The sequence below is a fragment of the Scyliorhinus torazame genome, chromosome 1 (assembly GCF_047496885.1).
Source record: "Scyliorhinus torazame isolate Kashiwa2021f chromosome 1, sScyTor2.1, whole genome shotgun sequence".
Lineage (NCBI taxonomy): Eukaryota > Metazoa > Chordata > Chondrichthyes > Carcharhiniformes > Scyliorhinidae > Scyliorhinus > Scyliorhinus torazame.
Window position 1 is genome coordinate 56,868,590 of NC_092707.1, and position 20,654 is coordinate 56,889,243.

Here is a 20,654-nt window from a genome sequence, read left to right on the forward strand (position 1 = left end):
ATTGGAAATGTAGTTACTGTTGTAATGTAGGAAATGCGGCAGGCAACCAATTATGCAGAGCAAGCTTCCACAAACAGCAATGCGATAATCTGCTTTTGTGATGTTGAGTAAGGGATAAATATTGGACCAGGGCATCAGGAATAACTTCCCTGATCCTCTTTGAGATAGTGCCAGAGGACTTTTTACATCTACTCGAGGGGGCAGGCAAGGCCTCAGTTTAACCTTTTATCTGAAAGACAGCACCTCTGACAATACAACTATCTCCTCTCTTTATCATTGTCACAAGTAGGCTGACATTAACACTGCAATGAAGCCACTGTGAAAAGCCCCCAGTCGTTCCACTCTGGCGCCTGCTCACGTACACAGAGGGGGAATTCAGAATGTCCAAATTACCTAACTGCACATTTTTCGGGACTTGTGGGAGGAAACCAGAGCACCCGGAGGAAACCGGGCAGACACGGGGAGAATGTGCAGACTCCACACAGACAGTCCACTACACCAAAGTGTCAAATTTGATTTTCATGCTCATTCTTCCAGCGGAGCGGGCAGAGAGGGGAGCGGTTTTTGGAGGGGAGAGCTGCAAGGTAAGCTGAGTTTTTGATTTTTAAACTTACTTTTTCGGAGCTTTTTTTTTCTCCGAAACCGAAAGTCGGCCGTGGGGAGACCTGGGAAGTTTTGTATTACCCAATAAATCTGAACAGTGAGGAAACCCGAGACACTACACGTGTAGTGTCTCCCACCCTCCCTCCTCCTCCAACTTAAAAAAAAAGACTCAGTGCTGTGAGCAGGTAAGCTATTTACTTTTTTTTTCTTTCTTTTTTTACTGGGAGACTAAGTAGAGGTGATGGCAGCTCGGGCAGTGGAATGTTCCTCCTGCAGAATGTTCGAGGTAAGGGAGACCACCGGTGTCCTTGCTGACTTCACCTGCGGGAAGTGCAGCCATCTCCAGCTCCTCACAGACCGTGTTAGGGAACTGGAGCTGGATGAACTGAGGATCATTCGGGAAGCTGAGGGGGTGATAGATAGAAGCTGCAGGGACATAGTTACAGCTGAGAACAAAGGTAGCTGGGTAACAGTTAGAGGTGGGAAGAGGAGGAAGCAGTCAGTGAAGGGATCCCCTGTGGTTGTTCCTCTCAACAATAAGTATACCGCTTTGGATACTGTTGGGGGAATTACCTAGCATGGGTAGGCTGCAGTGACCGGGTCTCTGGCACGAGGTCCGGCTCTGGGGCTCAGAATGGAAGGGGGGAAATAAGGAGAGCACCAGTTATAGGGGACTCGATAGTCAGAGGTACAGACAGACGGTTCTGTGGGCACGGGCGAGACTCTCGGATGGTTTGTTGCCTCCCGGGTGCCAGGGTCCATGACGTCTCGGATCGTGTCTTCAGGATCCTAAAGGGGGAGGGGGAGCAGCCAGAAGTTGTGGTGCACATTGGCACCAACGACGTAGATAGAAAAAGGGGTGTGGATGTAATAAACAAGTTTAGGGAGTTAGGCTGGAAGTTAAAAGCCTGGATAGACAGAGTTGTCATCTCTGGTTTGTTGCCGGTGCCACGTGATAGCGAGGCTAGGAATAGGGAGAGAGTGCAGTTGAACACGTGGCTGCAGGAATGGTGTAGGAGAGAGGGCTTCAGGTATTTGGATAATTAGAGCACATTCTGGGGAAGGTGGGACCTGTACAAGCAGGACGGGTTGCATCTGGACCAGAAGGGCACCAATATCCTGGGAGGGAGGTTTTCTAGTACTCTTCGGGAGGGTTTAATGTAATTTGGCAGGGGAATGGGAACCGGATTTGTAGTCCAGCAACTAAGGTGGTCGATGTTCAGGACGCCAAAGCGTGTAGTGAGGCAGTGGGGAAGGGAACACTGTCAAAGGAGAGTACTTGCAGGCACGGAGATGGGTTGAAGTGTGTATACTTCAACGCAAGAAGCGTCAGGAATAAGGTGGGTGAACTTAAGGCATGGATCGGTACTTGGGACTACGATGTGGTGGCCATCACGGGAACTTGGATAGAAGAGGAGCAGAAATGGTTGTTGAAGGTTCCTGGTTATAGATGTTTCAATAAGATTCGGGAGGGTGGTAAAAGAGGTGGGGGGGTGGGGGGGGGGGGGGGGGGGGGGTGGCATTGTTAATTAGAAATAGTATAACAGCTGCAGAAAGGCAGTTCGAGGAGGATCTGCCTAATGAGGTAGTATGGGTTGAAGTCAGAAATAGGAAAGGAGCAGTCACCTTGTTGGGAGTTTTCTATAGGCCCCCCAATAGCAGAAAGATGTGGAGGAACCGATTGGGAAACAGATTTTGAAAAGGTGCAGAAGTCACAGGGTAGTAGTCATGAGTGACTTCAACTTCCCAAATATTGAGTGGAAACTCTTTAGTTCAAATAGTTTGGATGGGGTGGTGTTTGTGCAGTGTGTCCAGCAATCTTTTCTAACACAGTATGTAGATTGTCCGACCAGAGGAGGGGCAATATTGGATTGGTACTTGGTAATGAACCAGGACAAGTGATAGATTTGTTAGTAGGGGAGCATTTTGGAGATAGTGACCACAATTCTGTGACTTTCACTTTAGTAATGGAGTGGGATAGGTGTGTGCAACAGGCCAAGTTTTACAATTGGGGGAAGGATAAATACAATGCTGTCTGACAAGAACTGAAGTACATAAGTTGGGAACATAGGCTGTCAGGGAAGGACACAATTGAAATGTGGTACTTGTTCAAGGAACAGATACTACGTGTCCTTGATATGTATGTCCCTGTCAGGCACGGAAGGGATGGTAGAGTGAGGGAACCATGGTTGACAAGAGAGGTTGAATGTCTTGTTAATAGAAAGGAGACTTATGTAAGGCTGAGGAAACAAGGTTCAGATGTGAGCTGGAGGGATACAAGATAGCCAGGAGGGAACTGAAGAAAGATATTAGGAGAGCTAAGAGAGGGCATGAAAAATCTTTGGCGGGTAGGATCAAGGAAAACCCCAAGGCCTTTTACACATATGTGAGAAATATGAGAATGACGAGAGCGAGGGTAGGTCCGATCAAGTACAGTAGCGGGAGATTGTGTATTGAGTCTGAAGAGATAGGAGTGGTCTTGAACGAGTACTTTTCTTTAGCATTTACGAATGAGAGGGGCCATATTGTTGGAGAGGACAGTGTGAAACAGACTGGTAAGCTAGAGAAGATACTCGTTAGGAAGGAAGATGTGTTGGACATTTTGAAAAACTTGAGGATAGACAAGTCCCCCGGGCCTGACAGGATATATCCAAGGATTCTATGGGAAGCAAGAGATGAAATTGCAGAGCCGTTGACAATGATCTTTTCGTCCTCACTGTCAACAGGGGTGGTACCAGGGGATTGGAGAGTGGTGAATGTCGTGCCCCTGTTCAAAAAAGGGACTAGGGATAACCCTGGGAATTACAGGCCAGTTAGTCTTACTTTGGTGGTCGGCAAAGTAATGGACAGGGTACTGAGGGATAGGATTTCTGAGCATCTGGAAAGACACTGCTTGATTAGGGATAGTCAGCACGGATTTGTGAGGGGTAGGTCTTGCCTCACAAGTCTTATTGAATTCTTTGAGGTGGTGACCAAGCAGGTGGATGAAGGTAAAGCAGTGGATGTACTGTACATGGATTTTAGTAAGGCATTTGATAAGGTTCCCCATGGTAGGCAGAAAGTAAGGAGGCATGGGATAGTGGGAAATTTGGCCAATTGGATAACGAACTGGCTAACCGATAGAAGTCAGAGAGTGGTGGTGGATGGAAAATATTCAGCCTGGAGCCCAGTTACCAGTGGTGTACCGCAGGGATCAGTTCTGGGTCCTCTGCATGTTTGTGATTTTCATTAATGACTTGGATGAGGGTGTTGAAGGGTGGGTCAGTAAATTTGCAGATGATATGAAGATTGGTGGAGTTGTGGATAGTAAGGAGGGCTGTTGTCAGCTGCAAAGAGACATAGATAGGATGCAGAGCTGGGCTGAGAAGTGGCAGATGGAGTTTAACCCTGAAAAGTGGGAGGTTGTCCATTTTGGAAGAACAAATATGAATGCGGAATACAGGATTAACGGTAGGGCTCTTGGCAATGTGGAGGAGCAGAGAGATCTTGGGGTCTATGTTCATAGATCTTTGAAAGTTGTTACTCAAGTGGATAGAGCTGTGAAGAAGGCCCATGGTGTGCTAGCGTTCATTAACAGAGGGATTGAATTTAAGAGCCGTGAGGTGATGATGCAGCTGTACAAAACCTTGGTACAGCACATTTGGAGTAGTGTGTGCAGTTCTGGTCGCCTCATTTTAGGAAGGATGTGGAAGCTTTGGAAAAGGTGCAAAGGAGATTTACCAGGATGTTGCCTGGAATGGAGAGTAGGTCTTACGAGGAAAGGTTGAGGTTGCTAGGCCTTTTCTCATTAGAACGGAGAAGGATGAGGGGAGACTTGATAGAGGTTTATAAGATGATCAGGGGACTAGATAGGGTAGACAGCCAGAGACTTTTTCCCCCGGGTAGAACAAACCATTACAAGGGGACATAAATTTAAGGTGAATGGTGGAAGATATAGGGGGGATGTCAGAGGTAGGTTCTTTACCCAGAGAGTAGTGGGGGCATGGAATGCACTGCTTGTGGAAGTAGTTGAGTCGGAAACATTAGGGACCTTCAAGTGGCTATTGGATAGGTATATGGATTACGGTAGAATGATGTGGTGTACGGGGGGTTGGGGTTGGGATTGGGCGGTTGCGGGATGGGGCGCTGCTTTGCTGACTGAAGGGGAGCCAACTGTTGGGGACGGATGGAGAGTCGGGATGGGGAGCCTCCGGCGGGTGGGCTGGAGCGAGCGGGGTGGGGCGCAGGCACGGGGCTGGCCGAAGAAGGGAGATGGCTAGTCGGCAGGGAGTCAACCCTCCATCCATGCTGATCACGTGGAATGTGAGGGATCTGAACGGGCCGGTCAAGAGGGCCCACGTGTTCTCGCATTTAAAGGGATTAAAGGCAGACGTGGCCATGCTACAGGAGACACACTTAAAACTCGCTGACCACAAGAGGTTAAGGAGGAGTGGGCCAGGTGTTCCATTCGGGGCTAGACTCAAAGACCAGAGGGGGTGGCAATTCTGGTTAGTAAACAGGTGGCATTTGAACCAGGGAGCATTGTGGCGGACAAGGGGGGCAGGTACATTATGGTGAGTGGCAAGCTGCAGGGGGCCCGGGTGGTGTTAGTGAACGTGTATGCCCCGAACTGTGATGACGTGGAATTCATGAGGCGCATATTGGGTAAAATCCCAGACTTGGAGTCAAGTAACTTGATCATGGGGGGGGGGGGGGGGCGGGGCGCGCGCGGGAGAAGACTTTAACACTGTCCTGGATCCGGCACTGGACCGGTCTAAGTCCAGGTCGGGAAAGAGACCGGCGGCGGCCAGGGCCCTGTGGGAGTTCATGGATCAGATGGGGGGGGGGGGGGGGTGCGTGGACCCATGGAGATTCGCATGGCCAAGGGCGAAGGAGCTCTCCTTTTTCTCCCAGGTCCACAAGGTCTACTCGCGGATTGACTTTTTTGTGTTGAGCAGGGCGTTAATCCAGAGGGTGGAAGGGGTCGAGTATTCGGCCATTGTGGTCTCGGACCATGCCCCGCACTGGGTGGACTTGCGACTGGGGGCGGAGCGAGGGCAGCGCCCTCTCTAGAGACTGGCTGTGGGGCTGCTGGCAGATGAAGGGGTGTGTGGGCGGATAAAGAGGAGCATTGAGAACTATGTGATAACAAATGACACAGGGGAGGTAACAGCAACAACAGTTTGGGAGGCGAGGAAGGTGGTTATCAGAGGGGAGTTAACTTTCTATTAGGTCCCACAGAGAGAAGAGGGAGCGGCTGGTGGGAGAGATACTTAGAGTAGACAGGAAGTACACGGAGACCCCCGAAGAGGGGCTGCTAAAGGAGCGCCGGAGATTGCAGGCGGAGTTCGATTTGCTGACCACTGAGAAGGCGGAGGCACAGCTGAGGAAGGTGAAAGGGGCAGTCTACGAGTATGGGCAGAAAGCAAGTAGGATGCTGGCGCAGCAGCTTCGCAGGAGAGAGGCGGCTGAAGAGATTGGGGGAGTGTGAGATAAGGAAAGTAATACGGTCTTGGGCCCAGAGAAGATCAATGAAGTCTTCAAGGAGTTTTATTGTAAACTGGATGAGTCAGAACCCCTGAGGGGAGGGGAAGGGATGAAGCAATTTATGGATCAATTGAGGTTCCTAAGGGTGGACGAAGATCTGGTGGAGGGACTGGGGGCCCCGATTGAGTTGGAGGAGATAGTCAAGGGCCTAGCAAGTATGCAGTCGGGCAAGGCCCCGGATCCGGACGGCTTCCCTGTAGAATTTAATAAGAAATTCTTGGAGCAACTGAGCCCACTCCTGCTAAGAACCTTTAACGAGGCAAAGGAGAGAGGAACCCTCACCCCACCCCCCCCGACGATGTCGCAGGCATTGATCTCGCTCATTTTGAAGAGGGAGAAGGATCTGCTTCAATGTGGGTCCGACAGGCCGATATTGCTCCTGAATGTGGATGCCAAACTGCTGGCAAAAACTTTGGCTACCAGAATAAAGGACTGCGTCCCGAGAGTGATTGAGGAGGACCAGACAGGTTTCGTCAAGGGCAGGCAATTGAACACAAATGTGAGGAGGCTCCTGAATATTATTATGATGCCCTCAGAAAGATGGGACGCAGAAATAGTGGCTGCAATGGATGCAGAGAAAGCCTTTGACAGGGTGGAATGGGAGTACCTGTGGGAAGTGTTAGGTAGGTTTGGATTTGGGTGGGTCAAGCTACTGTATCAGGCCCCCGTAGGAAGTGTATCCACGAACAGGCTGAGGTCGGAGTATTTTAGACTGCATGAGGGATGAGGCAGGGGTGCCCCCTGTCCCCGCTACTGTTTGCCCTGGCAATTGAGCCGTTGGCCATAGCGCTGAGGACTTCAAGGAACTGGAGGGGGCTGGTCCGGGGGGGGGGGGGGGGGGGGGGGGGGGGGAGCACCGGATTTCCCTCTACGCAGACGACCTGCTATTGTATATTTTGGACCCGCTAGATGGGATGGGGGAGGTCATGCGGATCCTAAGGGACTTTGGGAGTTTCTCGGGGTACAAGTTGAACATGGAGAAAAGTGAGCTGTTTGTAATCCATGCTAGGGGTCAGAAGAAGAGACTGGGGGGCTCCCGCTCAAGATGGTGGAGAGAAGCTTTCGTTACCTAGATATACAGGTGGCTAGGAACTGGGATTCCCTACACAGGCTCAATCTATCTCGGCTTGTAGAGCAGATGGAGGGAGACTTTAAAAGGTGGGACATGCTCCCACTTTCCCTGGCGGGAAGGGTGCAGATTGTGAAGATGACGTTTCTCCCCAGGTTCCTGTTCGTTTTTCAGTGCCTTCCCATCTTCATCCCCAAATCCTTCTTCAAGCGGGTGAACAGGATTATCACAGGATTAGTGTGGGCAAACAAGACCCCGCGAGTTAAAAGACTGTTTTTGGAGGGGGCGGGGGTTTGGCACTGCCGAACTTCTGTAGCTACTATTGGGTGGCTAATGTGGCCATGATTAGGAAATGGGTAATGGAAGAGTGGGCGGCTAGAGGCGGCGTCATGCAAAGGCACTAGCCTAGGGGCACTAGTAACGGCACCGCTGTCGTTCTCGCCGGCACGATACACCACAAGCCCGGTGATGACTGCGGCACTGAGGGTCTTGGGTCAGTGGAGAAGGCACAGGAAGGAGGAGGGGGCCTCAGTTTGGACCCCGATACGGAACAACCATAGATTTGCTCTGGGCAAGATAGACGGAGCGTTTCAAGGCTGGCATAGGGCAGGCATTAGAAGGATGGGAGACCTGTTTATAGATGGGACTTTCCCTAGCTTGAAGGCACTGGAGGAGAAGTTCAGCCTACCCCTGGGAAATGCCTTCAGACCTCCAAGTCCGCGACTTTTCAAAAAACAGGTGGGGATATTTCCGTTGCTACCCCCTCGAAGGATACAGGACAGGGTGGTCTCTGGCATCTGGGTAGGAGAGGGGAAGGTGTCGGACATCTACCAAGAGCTGCAGGAGGTGGAGGAAGCCCCAGTGGAGGAACTGAAGGGCAAGTGAGAGGAGGAGCTGGATGAGGGCCTGTGGGCTGATGCCCTGGGCAGGGTGAATTCTTCCTCATCATGTGCCAGGCTCAGCTTAATTCAGTTTAAGGTGGTACATTGGGCACACATGACGACAGCGAGAATGAGCAAGTTCTTTGGGGTGGAGGACAGCTGTGCGAGCTGTTCAGGGAGTCCGACGAACCATGTCCATATGTTCTGGGCATGCCCGGCGCTCAAAGAATTCTGGCAGGGCTTTGCGAGGGCTATGTCCAGGATTCTGGACACCCGGGTGATGGCGAGTCCAACAATAGCGATATTTGGGGTGTCGGAGGATCCGGGAGTGCAGGAAGTGAAAGAGGCCGAGGTTTTGGCCTTTGCCTCCCTGGTAGCCCGGAGACGGATCTTGTTAATGTGGAGAGACTTGAAACCCCAGAGTGTGGAGACCTGGGTTAGTGACATGGCTGTGTTCCTCAGCCTGGAGCATATAAAGTTTGCCTTGAGAGGGTCCTTGCTGGGGTTCTCCCGGCAGTGGCAACCTTTCCTTGACTTTCTAGGGGAGCGGTAAAATGTCAGCAGCAGCAATCAGAGGGGATGGGGGGTCGGGGAGGGGGCTCAAGTGGGGGAACTGTCTATTTAATGTATATTTTCTTTTTGTATAATGATAACAGCCACCTAGTTTTGTTAAATATTTTTCATTTATTTTTCTGTTATTAGTTCTGTAAAAATTGGTTTGAAAAATGCTTTAATAGAAACAATTAAAAAAAAAAAAATGATGGGGTGTAGATTAATTTGTTCTTAATCTAGGACAAAAGTTCGGCACTATTCTGTGCTGTATTTTCTATGTTCTATGTTCTAAAGTCTTGGTGTGGGATCTGAACCTTCACCCTTCTCACTCAGTGTGCCTCTAAGAGCCCACAATGCTTGGTCCAATACGATTCTGTTACTTGAAGCCTAGCAACTAGTAATAGCATACCCGAGGTGATTTGCTAACAGAATTACTGTAGAGAATTAAATGTACAATCTGACTGGATGCATACTTTCTCTTCTCCTCCAAGTCATGATATGAAATTAATTGTTACTATGAATCATGAACTAAAGATACAGCACATAAAGCAACTATTTCCAAACGATCACCTAACATAACAGCCTGAAGGGAAATTCAATGCAGCAAGGCAACAGACTTTGGTGTTTAATCTCCTGCTATCTGGAAAAAGATAAATTGTGCAAAGATACAATTGATGAACAATCACTGAATTCTTGTCACTTGCTGTGAGATTTATAATCTACCATGGGACAATCAATAAGAAATTGGTCCAGAAGCATAAAGCCATGCTGAATAGCAGCTGAACATGGTCAGATAAACAGTGAAACACCGCAGACGCGTTAATTAAAAGTTTACTCAAAGGATATTTTCAATGAGTAATTAGTTGCATTGTGCTGTACATTTTATTAACTCACGAACCGCATTTGGTTCAAATAATCTTAATATTCAAACTCGCAAATAAAAAGACGATTCCTCAGCCCTGCTGTGCCTGAAGCAGCACACACAGGAACTTGCCGAAAAACAGCAGGGTGCCTTGGTCACTCAAAATTCAAAACAAAAGATTACAAGAACGTCATGACCTAGTGTGAGCTACAGAAACATCCAGAGAAGCACAGGGCAGTGAGGGGGACAGCCAAAAACATTATATTTCAAAAATATTTGCAGATTTTGTCAAATAAAAATAATTGCAAAAGCTTTTGATGATTCTATTTTATATCTTCCCTGGTATTTTACCCTTAACCGCCTCCGAACAAGGTTAAAAAAGTAGGTAGACATCCTGAATGATTAATAATACCTTGAAATTGTTAATCTTATAACATATCGTGCAGTTAGGTACCGGCTTACAAGTCCACAAAACGTAGGTCGCTCTAACCTAGTGGCTATGGCCGTGAATTCAAGTCATGAGTTCAAATCCCACCATGGGGAAAGTATGAAATTGAATTCAGCAAATCTGACAATACAGAGGATAGTACCAGGAAAAAGTGACAAGAGAGCCACTAGACAGTTGTTAAAAAAACATCCATTCACGTCCTTCAAGAAAAGGAACCTGTCACACGGCCTACACGAGAACACTGTGCTTCTCAGAGAAACGAAGGATCGGCAATAAATGCTATCTTGATGCTGCCCGTACCCCATGACCGATTAAAAGAAAAGACAATTTAGCTTGAAAGCTGTATTTAGCTCTCTACGCAATTCCTCCTAAACAGGAAAAGAATTGGTGTAAAAATCTGTAAACTCCTCCAATGACTTCATGTAAGAGCACGGTAGCATGGTGGTTAGCACAATTGCTTCACAGCTCCAGGGTTCCAGGTTCGATTCCCCGCTGGGGCACTGTCTGTGTGGAGTCTGCACGTTCTCCGCGTGTGTGGGTGGGTTACCTCGGGGTGTTCCGGTTTCCTCCCACAGTCCAAAGATGTGCAGGTTAGGTGGATTGGCCAAGTTAAATTGCCCTTAGTGTCCAAAATTGCCTTTAGTGCTGGGTGGGGTTACTGGGTTACGGGGATTGGGTGGAGGTGTGGATTTGGGTAGGGTGCTCTTTCCAAGAGCTGGTGCAGACTCGATGGGCCGACTGGCCTCCTTCTGCACTGTAAATTCTATGAAAAAAAATGAAAGACACATGAAAAGAGGCTCCCGGCTGGGTCTTTGCATTTGTTCCCTTTTACCCGTATTTTCGGGGGAGTTCGATGCCACTCACCTGCTGTGGGCTTAGGGAACTGCTGCTGGACGGAGTCATGTCAAAATCGTCGACAAAGAAGCCCAACTTGAAGAAAGCTCAGGTGGGTAGCCCGCTGAAGGAAGGAAGGTGAACGCGGGAAGATGGCTTCCACGCTCATCACTTTAGACATGTTGGTTGAAGTGATGGCGCAGGAGATGGAGAATTCCAGCAATAGATCACAAATTAGTATGGCAGAGCAAGGAAATAAGAGATTCTTTCAGAGTCACTATCGAGGAGGCACTCGTCCCGATTCGGGTGCAGGTGGTGAAGACCTCAAAGGAGGTTAAGTGCAGGGTGAGACTTTGAAGGGTGTGGAGGAGGCCCTGTCGCAGCACGAGGATCGACTTGCCTTGTTGGAGGCTCAGATTGCGATGGTGGAGGACAGCAAAAAAGGCCTGAGGCTGAAGGTGGAAGGTCTGGAGAACACGCCAAGGCAGTTAAAGCTCAAGTTGGTGGGGCTGCCAGAGGGATTGGAGTGCTCGAAGCCTTCTCAGTTGGTTGGCGGGGATGAGGTGTTCTCCCCTCACCGGGCGCTCAAGCAAAAATCAAGGTTGAATGAGCCGCAGTGAGGGACAAATTATCTGCTTCCATAATTACCAAAGGAAGGAGCAGGTCTTGGAGCGGGCGAAGAAGATTCGCAATATCGATTGGGATGGGCACTCAGTGCGGATATACCAGGACATTGGGACTGAGCTGGCAAAGAGGCGGGTGGCTTTCAAAAGGGCGAAAGCTGTTTTCTAGAGCAAGGGCGTGCAATTTGGGGTGGTGTATCTGGCGAGGTTGCAGGTCACCATGGACTCAAAGGATCACTTCTTCAAAATGCTGGAGCAGGCAGAGGTCTTCATCAGAGAAATGAGGTTGGGGCCACTGTGAGATGGACTGTCTGGGACTCTGGGTATGACAAGGTGATGCCTGTGTTCTTTACTTATGCCTTTGTGGGCTATGTATTTTTGGTCTCGTTTGGGGGGGGGAGAGAGAGTGGGGGGAATAAAGATAAGCGGGTGAGTCCTGTGTATTTTGGAGGGGAAAGAGGCTTGTTAATGATGGTGGGGTTTGGACGTGTTGGTGGGGAGCGTGGACCAGAAGGGATGGCGGCAGTTGTTGTTTCTGAGGGGATATTAGTAGAGGGCCTTGGCTGTGGGGCCACTTTGTTAGCGGTGAGAAGAGAGGAGGCTAGCAAGTGTGTGTGTGTGTGTGTGGGGGGGGGGGGGGAGAAAGAGCAGAAGAGAGGCTGCAATCTGTTGGACCTAGTTACAAGAGGCCTAGTTTTCTGTTGAGTGATGGGGAAATCGGGGGAGGGGGGCGAGAGATGTTAACAGCGTCCAAGATTTTTTTCCTTAGGGATGGGGCGGTGGCCACCTTGGGCAGGCCTGGGATCCAGGAATTTGGGCAGGAAGGATAAAACACAGTGCTGATGATTCCCGGTTGCAACATGTAGGTGGAGGTTGCACGTTGGGTGGCTCCTCCTAGCGCTTTCGGTTTTTGGTCCTTTTCACCCAAATTTGGGGAGAAATTTTAAATGATTAATCTCCAGGAAAGTTGAAGATATGGAGGCAATTTCAGGGTTGGTGTGTGAGGGGTCCGGCTAATCATGTACATATGTTCTGGTCCTGCCCAAAGTTGGAGAAATTCTAGAGTTAATTTTTCAGTTTTTCTGAGATCTTGCCTGTGGATATTTAGCCCAGACCCTGGGAGCCATATTTGGGATGTCGGACTTGCTGGACCCGCAGAAGGGAGCAGGGGCAGATGCTTTGGCGTTCGCCTCGTTGATTGCTCGTGGATGGGTCCCGTTTGTGTGGAGGTCAGTCTCGCCGCCCTGTGCCTCAGTATGGCTGAGAGACTTGATGGAGTTCCTGTACTTGAAGATGATTCATTTTGCGGGAGCGGGGGGGGGGGAAGAGAGAACCCCATAATAGATGGAGTCTGTTTATATTACACTTACCGCAGCTGCTGAGGGGGGTGAGGGGGTGGGTGTTTGGGGGTTTTATAGTGTTGTTGTTTTACTTTGTTGTGTTGTATAGTTAAAATATTAAAAATGGAAGAAAAATATTTTTTTTAAAACACGGTGCTGATGATTGACTCAAGGGGGTGGGTGGGTGAGAGAACCCCGACAAGGTTAATCACCTGGAATGTGCGGAGCGCCAGTAAAGAGGGCAAGGTTTTTTTTCCCCGCATTTGAAAGGCTTGGAAGCCAATGTGGTATTCCAGCAGGAGACACCTTCCGGTGCGGGACCAGATCAGGTTGCAGAAGGAGTGGGTGAGCCAGGGTCAATCAGGGTTTAACAGTAGGTCATGGTGGTGACAATTCTGGTGAGTAAGAGGATTCGGTTTTAGGCGGGAACGATAGTGGCAGACCAGGGGTGGTCGCTATGTGATGGTTATAGTCACACTGGAGGGCAAGGCAGTGGTGTTAGTGAACGTGAATGCTCCAAATTGGGACACGGTTAAGTTCATGGATGGACTTTTGGCTGTCATTCAGCTGATTTTAGGGGGGGGATTTTAACTGTGGGTTAGATCCAAATTTGGACCGCTCCAGGCCAAAGTCGTGTTCTCTTTCAGGGATGGCACAGGTGTTGGTGGCATCCAAAGAGGAGGCAGGAGGGGTGGAGCCCTGGTGGTTTGTGAACCCGAGTTTTTGTTTTTCTCCCTGGCATATAAGATGCACTCAAGGATTGACTTCTTTGTGTTGGGTAAGACTTTGCTCCCTGGGATAAAAGGTGCTGGGTATTCGGCCATGGTCATTTCGGACCATGCACCGCATTGGGTGGATTTCAAACTGAAGACAGGTCGGGCGCTGTGTACGGGGTGGCAGTTGGATGTGGGTTTGCTGGCTGACCTTGGGTTCTGTACAGTATGGGACTACGTGACATGGAATGAAAGCAGGGAGATGTGGGAGCGTTAAAAGTGGTGATCGGGGTAGGTCATTTTGTACGAGGCGGGATAGGGAGATAAGGCAGGAGTGCCAGGAGTTGATGAGATCTTGGTGATGGATAGGCAGTATGCAAATGTTCCTGTGTCAGAGCTTTGGACACGCAGGAATAAGCTGCAAATGCAGTTTGACCTGTTGTCCACGAGCGAGATGGTGCATCAGTCGCATTGGGTAAAGGAAGTGGTTAATGAGTACAGGGAGAAGGCAAATCACCTGTTTACTCAAATGTTAAGGTGGCAAGAAGCAGCTATGGAGATTGTGGAGATGTGGTTGCCCCCCTTTGGGGGAGGGGGGGGGGGGGGGGGGGAAGAAGAGAGATAGAATTGATGTTCGAAGATTAATGGAGAGACTCGGACCTTCTACGAGCGGCTTTATAATTCGAAGCCGCAGAAGGACGAGCAGGAGATGGGTTGACGTTTCCTCAGGTAGCGGAGGAGTTGCGGGAAGAATTGGCGTTGGAGGAGGTGGGCACGGCTTTGGGGAAGATGCAGTCTGGGAAGGTGACGGGGCTACTTGGGCTCTCGGTAGAATTTTATAAGAGGTTTGTGGATGATCTGGCCCCATTGATGCTGGGGATGTATAATGATTCATTGTCAAGTGATTCCCCTCCGAAACCGTTGGGACAGGCTTCTATCTCCCTCCCTCTAAAGAATAAGGGACCCATGGAGTGTAGGTCATATCGGCCTATTTCTCTATAAATCCAGCTAGGGTTTTGGTGTCAAGGTTGAAGCCATGCCTCCCGGAAGTTGTGAGGACCAGACGGGTTTTGTAAAGCGCAAGAAGCTGTCTTCTAATGTAAGGCGGTTACTCAACGTGGTCCTTGCCCCGGTGGTGGGGCCAGAGCCACACGTACTGACCCTCTGACAGTGCAGCACTCCCTCAGTACTGGAAACTTTCAATCACATTGAACAGCATCACATTTAACAAGTTTTATTCACTTGTGTTGAAGGGTATAAAATAAATAGCTCGTAAAATCATCATAGTATCTTATGGAACAGAAGGAAGCCATTTGATTTTGGTCATGCTTAGGCCAGTTCATCGAAGTAGCTATCCAATTTGTCTCACTCTGCTCCTCCCTCATCATCAATATCCAACTTCCTTCTGAAAGTTACCACTGAATCTGTTTCCCCCACTATTTCAGGCATTGCATTCCAAATTACAACAATTCTCAGTATTTAAAAAACGCTAATGTCCCCCTGCTTCTTTTACCAATTCCTTTAATCTGTCTCCTTTGATTCATCCAGTGGAACGAGCTTCTCCCTAGCTACGCATTCATAACTTTGAACACTTCTATTGAATCCCCTCTGAAGCTTCTTCACTCGAACAAACCCAACCTTGAACCCTGTTAGAAGGATCTAAGTTGTAATTTTGTTTTTATTCGTTCATGGGACGTTCAATGTGCTAGCAGTTATTGTCCATCCCTAATTGCCCTTGAGGGGGCAGTTAAAAGTCAACCACATTACTGTGGGTCTGTATCACATATAGGCCAGACCAGGTAATGATGGCAGATTTCCTTCCCTAAAGGACATTAGTGAACCAGATGGGTTTTTACCACAATCGACAATGGTTTCATTTAAAAAAAAAAAAATTTTTTTTATTAAAGGCTTTCATAAAATATCAATAACAAAATGAGAAAGAAAAAAGAACCCAACAGGGTTAAGTACAAAACACAATCTAAAAAAGCAACCCCCCAAACCCCTCCCCCCTGTACCTAAATAATAAATTAACATTAACACCCCGACTTAACACAACAGGTGTATACACCCCCTCAGACCCTCCAGTGTAAATAACAAACAAAAATAAAGTTACACCCCCCCCGGAGCTGCTGCTGCCATTGACCAATGTCTATCATTCTGCCAGAAAGTCTAAGAACGGTTGCCACCGCCTAAAGAACCCTTGTATCGACCCTCTCAAGGCGAATTTCACCCTCTCCAATTTAATGAACCCTGCCATATCGCTGATCCAGGATTCCACGCTTGGGGGCCTCGCGACAATGGTTTCATGATCATCATTAGACTTTTAATTCCAAATTTTTTATTGAATTCAAATTTCACCATCTGCAGTGGCAGGATTTGAACCTGGGTCCCCAGAGCATTACTCTGGGTCTCTGGTTTACTAGTACAGTTACAATACCACCACATTTAGATTAAGCGATTCAAGGAAGTTGGCATTCCTTAAGACTGAGTGATTTATCTGATGTTTGGCCCGATTGACCAGATTGATACATGGACCCCTTGTGACAACTATCGTTCGCCATAAGTCCTGGTAGTATCTTTTCATTGGCTAGTAGTCATGTGACTTATGGCATGATGGCACAGTGGTCAGCACTGCTGCCTCACAGCGCCAGGCAGGGTGCTCTTTCGAAGGGTAAGTGCAGGCTCAATGAGCCGATTGGCCTCCTTCTGCATTGTACGGAATCTATGATTCTCGTGCCTTTGTATTATGAGACATTAGAAGCTATAATTTCTTTCAAACACTAACCGCATCCCAAGACTCAAACCATATCCACATGGTTCTTCCTAGCCCCACGAGTCATTGAAAGTTATTGCAAAATCTAAAATTTATTGACTATTTGAAAATAATTTTGCAACAGCCCCACTTCATTTCCCATGCTTTGCTCTGCAGTTTTGCACCCAAGCATACGCTGATAAATTGCTCCAATAGTGGGGAAGCAACCTAGGTTACCAAACAGAAATAAATAAAGCATGCAATGTATTTCCAAACTGCTTTAAGTTCTAAATGAATGGTTATTAGACATCAAGCTATAAATTTTGTATATTTGAAGTCCCAGCTCATGTACATAATGCAAATATGGAATGCAATAAGCTTGCATTGAATATGTAGGCATTTAGGATTTGATGAATTTGAGTTTATACTGAAGAATCATGTGAATTTAATGGATGCAGTACGGATTCTCATCCATTACAATGAGCATCAAAAGCTTTACTCCCAGCTCCAGATGAGCACTGAGCATTGCCATGGGAGTTAAGTTTCAGACAAAGTAACCTATTTTAAAAAGCTTTGGAACTTGATGAAAGAAAACATTGCAGCAGTCAACATTTTGAAAATATGAAACAAATACCTTTTTCCTCAGCAATTTCTCTTCCTTTCCAATCTTAAACTGCAACAAAATAAGGCGGACTGAGTCAGTGTCACAGCAGGGGTCATTCTGATTCTATTACACAGAATAATCATTTATTTGGCAGGAAATATGAACCAAAGTTCTTTCAGTCAGTTTGTTTCAGCTGTCAGCCATTCAATCATTTGCATAAGTCCAGAGTGAAAGTCTTTCAGTCAGTCAGCTTCCCTGCCAACATGGTCAGCACTTGTTCATTATAGTCTGTGGAGACTACTTAATAATAGGTTTTATAATATTGGTAATTATAGATTTGACTCAATAATTGGTAAAATAACAATTTAAAGATTGCAACACAATCAATACAATGTACACGGCTTTACTTAGTTTATTTATTTTTTTATAAATTTAGAGTACCCAATTCTTTTTTTCCCAATTAAGGGGCAATTTAACATGGCCATTCCAACTACCAAGCACATCTTTTGGGTTGTGTGGGTGAGACCCACGCAGACACAGGGAGAATGTGCAAACTCCACACAGACAGTGACCTGGGGCCGGGATCAAACCCGGGTCCTTGGCGGTGTGAGGCAGCAGTGCTAACCATGGTGCACCGTGCCGCCCCTGCTTTGATTGTTCATAATAAAAGTCAAAAAACACATGTTGCAGATTGGGCATTTCTAAAAAAAAAAGGTAGGGAGGGTGGTTCCTCCTCAGAACGCATAAATACTAATAAAGACTTGACTTTGAATATCATGATTAAGAACACTCCAAAACCAATTGGACTTCTCTTGCCCTCACTATTAATATTTTTTGTCTTCCCCTAATTGCTCAGTAAGGTTAGCAAGTGAGTAGCTGAGCCATACAGAGCAATAAAGTCCAACGTTCAATCTTCAGTCCTTTCAGGGTTAGCTGGTGCAGTATTAGAAAAATTATAATTTGGTTCAGTGCTGCCAAACTAGGGAGAGAAAAATCAGAATGTCTAATCCCTAGACGAGCATGGTGGGGACAGAATTAAGTTACAGCTTTGATGCCTCCCCAAATTAGCATATATACGTTACTCAACTGTTTCTTGTAACATGCATTAAATTGACACAGAATAATGTGTCAACAGACTATATTGTCAATGCTGTACAATATAACGAGTCACACTTTAGATTAGTTTGAATGCTTCACTAAAACATTAATAAACAAACAATGAAGTGCTGAATTAAAAGTCTGTAGTGGAGATTTACAGAAAACTCAGGATAAATTGGGTCCAAAAAGGGGTTGAGATCAGTTATGGAAAGGAGAGCAGTGAAGGGAAGAATGTCTTTCTGTATTTACATTGAAATTCATGACCAAAATGCAGACTGCCAGTTCATCTTTGCCAATAATTAGAGCTGTCTCGGTTATGCTGATCAACAATGGCGGGTGAGGCAGGGATAACAGCGAGAAGCAGTGAATCGGGGAAGCTTAAATTTATCAATAGTGATCCTACTGATCTATAAATCAGTCCACTATTCAATTAAAAACTTCATCTGCTTTTGTAAATAATAAACATAATTTGATGAGGTTCTGAATTTTTGTGCTGAAGTCAGCACTAAAATTAATCTTATCAGATACAATCTTAAATCGGTATTTAAGCCAATGAGTATTATTTTATAATGCCACATTTGTGGACGACATGGTGGTAGGTGTTTAGCACTGCTGCCTCACGTCGCCAAGGGCTCGGGTTCGATCCCGGCCCCAGGTCACTGTCCGTGTGGAGTTTGCACATTCTCCCAGTGTCTGCGTGGGTCTCAGCCCCACAACCCAAAGATGTGCAGGGTTGGTGGATTGGCCATGCTAATCTGCCCCTTCATAAAAACAAATAATGGCATGTTCATTAAAAACCATTTCTGTTTGAATCTGCTTTGTTATCAATTGTTCAGTTTTTATTGTTGCACCTTTTTTCTGGCAATTGGTTCAGATGTTCTGTCAACAACTCTCCGTTTTCGCATCACAAGCCCATCCTCAGATTTCCTTCTTGGAACAGAGTCATCGGATCTTTTCTTGGGATGTTCCTCTGACCTCCTTTTGGAATTTTCCTCTCGGTCTCCTTTTTTCTTGGTCGTCTCTGCAGAGTCCTTGTGTTCTCTGTTTTGCTTCTGCTCCTTCAGTAGTGAACCTGGGAGGTTGGAGGCATACTTAAACCCTGGCCCTCTTTTCTGCTTATAGACCAGAAGAAGAAAAAACACAGATACAACTTTATATCTCGTGTCTTAGGGCGTACTTGTAATGTTTATGCTTAATAGTCTTACTCTGCCGCCACATTGATTGAAATAACAGAGCAGAGATTAATACCAGATATAATCTTTATGATATTTTATATCAGGAGTATGTGCGTATACATACTCAATGATACAAGTACAGTGATACATGATAGAATTTGTACAGCACAAAATGGGTGTAAGATCTGCATGAGAAAGGAAACAGCCAAGTCGAAATTCATGTTAGAACCAATGACAGAGGAAGGAAGAGATGTGGTCAGGAGTTTGGAACGAAGTTAAAGAGCAGGACTTCAAAAGACTTCTGGATTACTCCCAGTATCATGATCTGGAGAGTAAAGGAGCAGCAAGAGAAAGCAGGTTATCATGTGGCTAAAGAAATGGCAAAATCAGGCGGTCAGTCAGGGGTGAAGGGTTAAGTGGTAGGGAATGGGGATGTGGTCGGTGGCATGGAGGTGGGTCCCTCAGCACATCGTCAGGGTACAGCCCCCTGGGGAAGGGAACATCTGGGCCAATATCTCAAGTACGGTGGGGGAGAATTTAAACTAATTTGGCCTGAGGAGTGGCACCAGAGTGAAGAATCAGAGAGAAGAAACAAGGTATATAGAGGAGTTGGAAAGACAAAACAGTATTCGAAGAAGAAATAGTTCAAGAGTAGGAGAGATAACACAAGGACGCGGGTGAGGGGTGTAGTAGGAGGAAACACGAGGCAGACTGTGATAGGTCTGAACTGCATGTGTGTAAATGAACCAATGTGATAAACAAGACAGGTAAAGCTGCAGGTATAAATTGTCACATGGGATTAAAATATAGAGGCAATAACAAGGGCATTGGGAACTTAATATTTTTCTGGCTGCAAATTGTTCAAAAAAAGATAGGGAAAATGGAGGGGCAGGGAAAATGGAGGGGCAGGGGAGTGCAGATGTTGGAAGTCAGGAATGGCAACATTGGTCAAAGACATTGTTACCGACTGGATAGAGTCAACATGCCTGATTGTCCAAAGATGGAATCTATTTAGTTCGAAGGGAAACGGAGGGGTTACTACACGGCCATCAAATCATGGAATGGAAAGCAAAGTGCAAATTATAATAATAATGATCATCTTTATTATCACAAGTAGGCTTACATTAACACTGCAATGAAGTTGTGAAAAGCCCCTAGTCACCACATTCCGGCACCTGTTCGGGTACAGAGAGGGAGAATTCAGAATGTCCAAATTACCAAACATCACATCTTTCGGGACTTGTGGGAGGAAACCGGGAACACCCGGAGGAAACCCACGCAGACACGGGGAGGAACATGCAGACTCCACACAGCCGGGTATCGAACCTGGGACCCTGGAGCTGTGAAGCAACAGTGCTACCATGCTGCCCTGAATTACAGAAAGATGCAACGTCTATAGAAGAATGATAATAGGGAACTTCAAACAGCCTAATATAAACTGGGAAAATAACAGTGTAGAGGACAAAGGAATTCATATGTTCACAAGAAAAATTATTTAGTATTCTTCCAGCCCAAGAGGAAGGAAACAATGGTGGACCTGGTCCTGAGGAATGAAGTGAGGGAACATTTAAGAA

General features: G+C 47.0%; 1 protein-coding gene across 11 annotated transcripts in view; it reads right to left on the reverse strand.

Annotated features, from left to right (window-relative positions):
• Nucleotides 1-20,654, reverse strand: part of LOC140408146 (lysine-specific demethylase 2B-like) — a 402,335-nt gene that overhangs the window by 28,388 nt on the left and 353,293 nt on the right. For 9 of the 11 annotated variants that reach the window (XM_072495150.1, XM_072495145.1, XM_072495155.1 and 6 more), the window contains 2 exons: nt 18,757-19,027; nt 16,838-16,876 (listed from right to left, as the gene is read on the reverse strand). In XM_072495150.1, the coding sequence (XP_072351251.1) occupies nt 16,838-16,876; nt 18,757-19,027 (310 nt within the window). The remainder of the gene's footprint in view (nt 1-16,837; nt 16,877-18,756; nt 19,028-20,654) is intronic. The other 2 variants (XM_072495146.1, XM_072495164.1) reach the window with 1 other exon arrangement.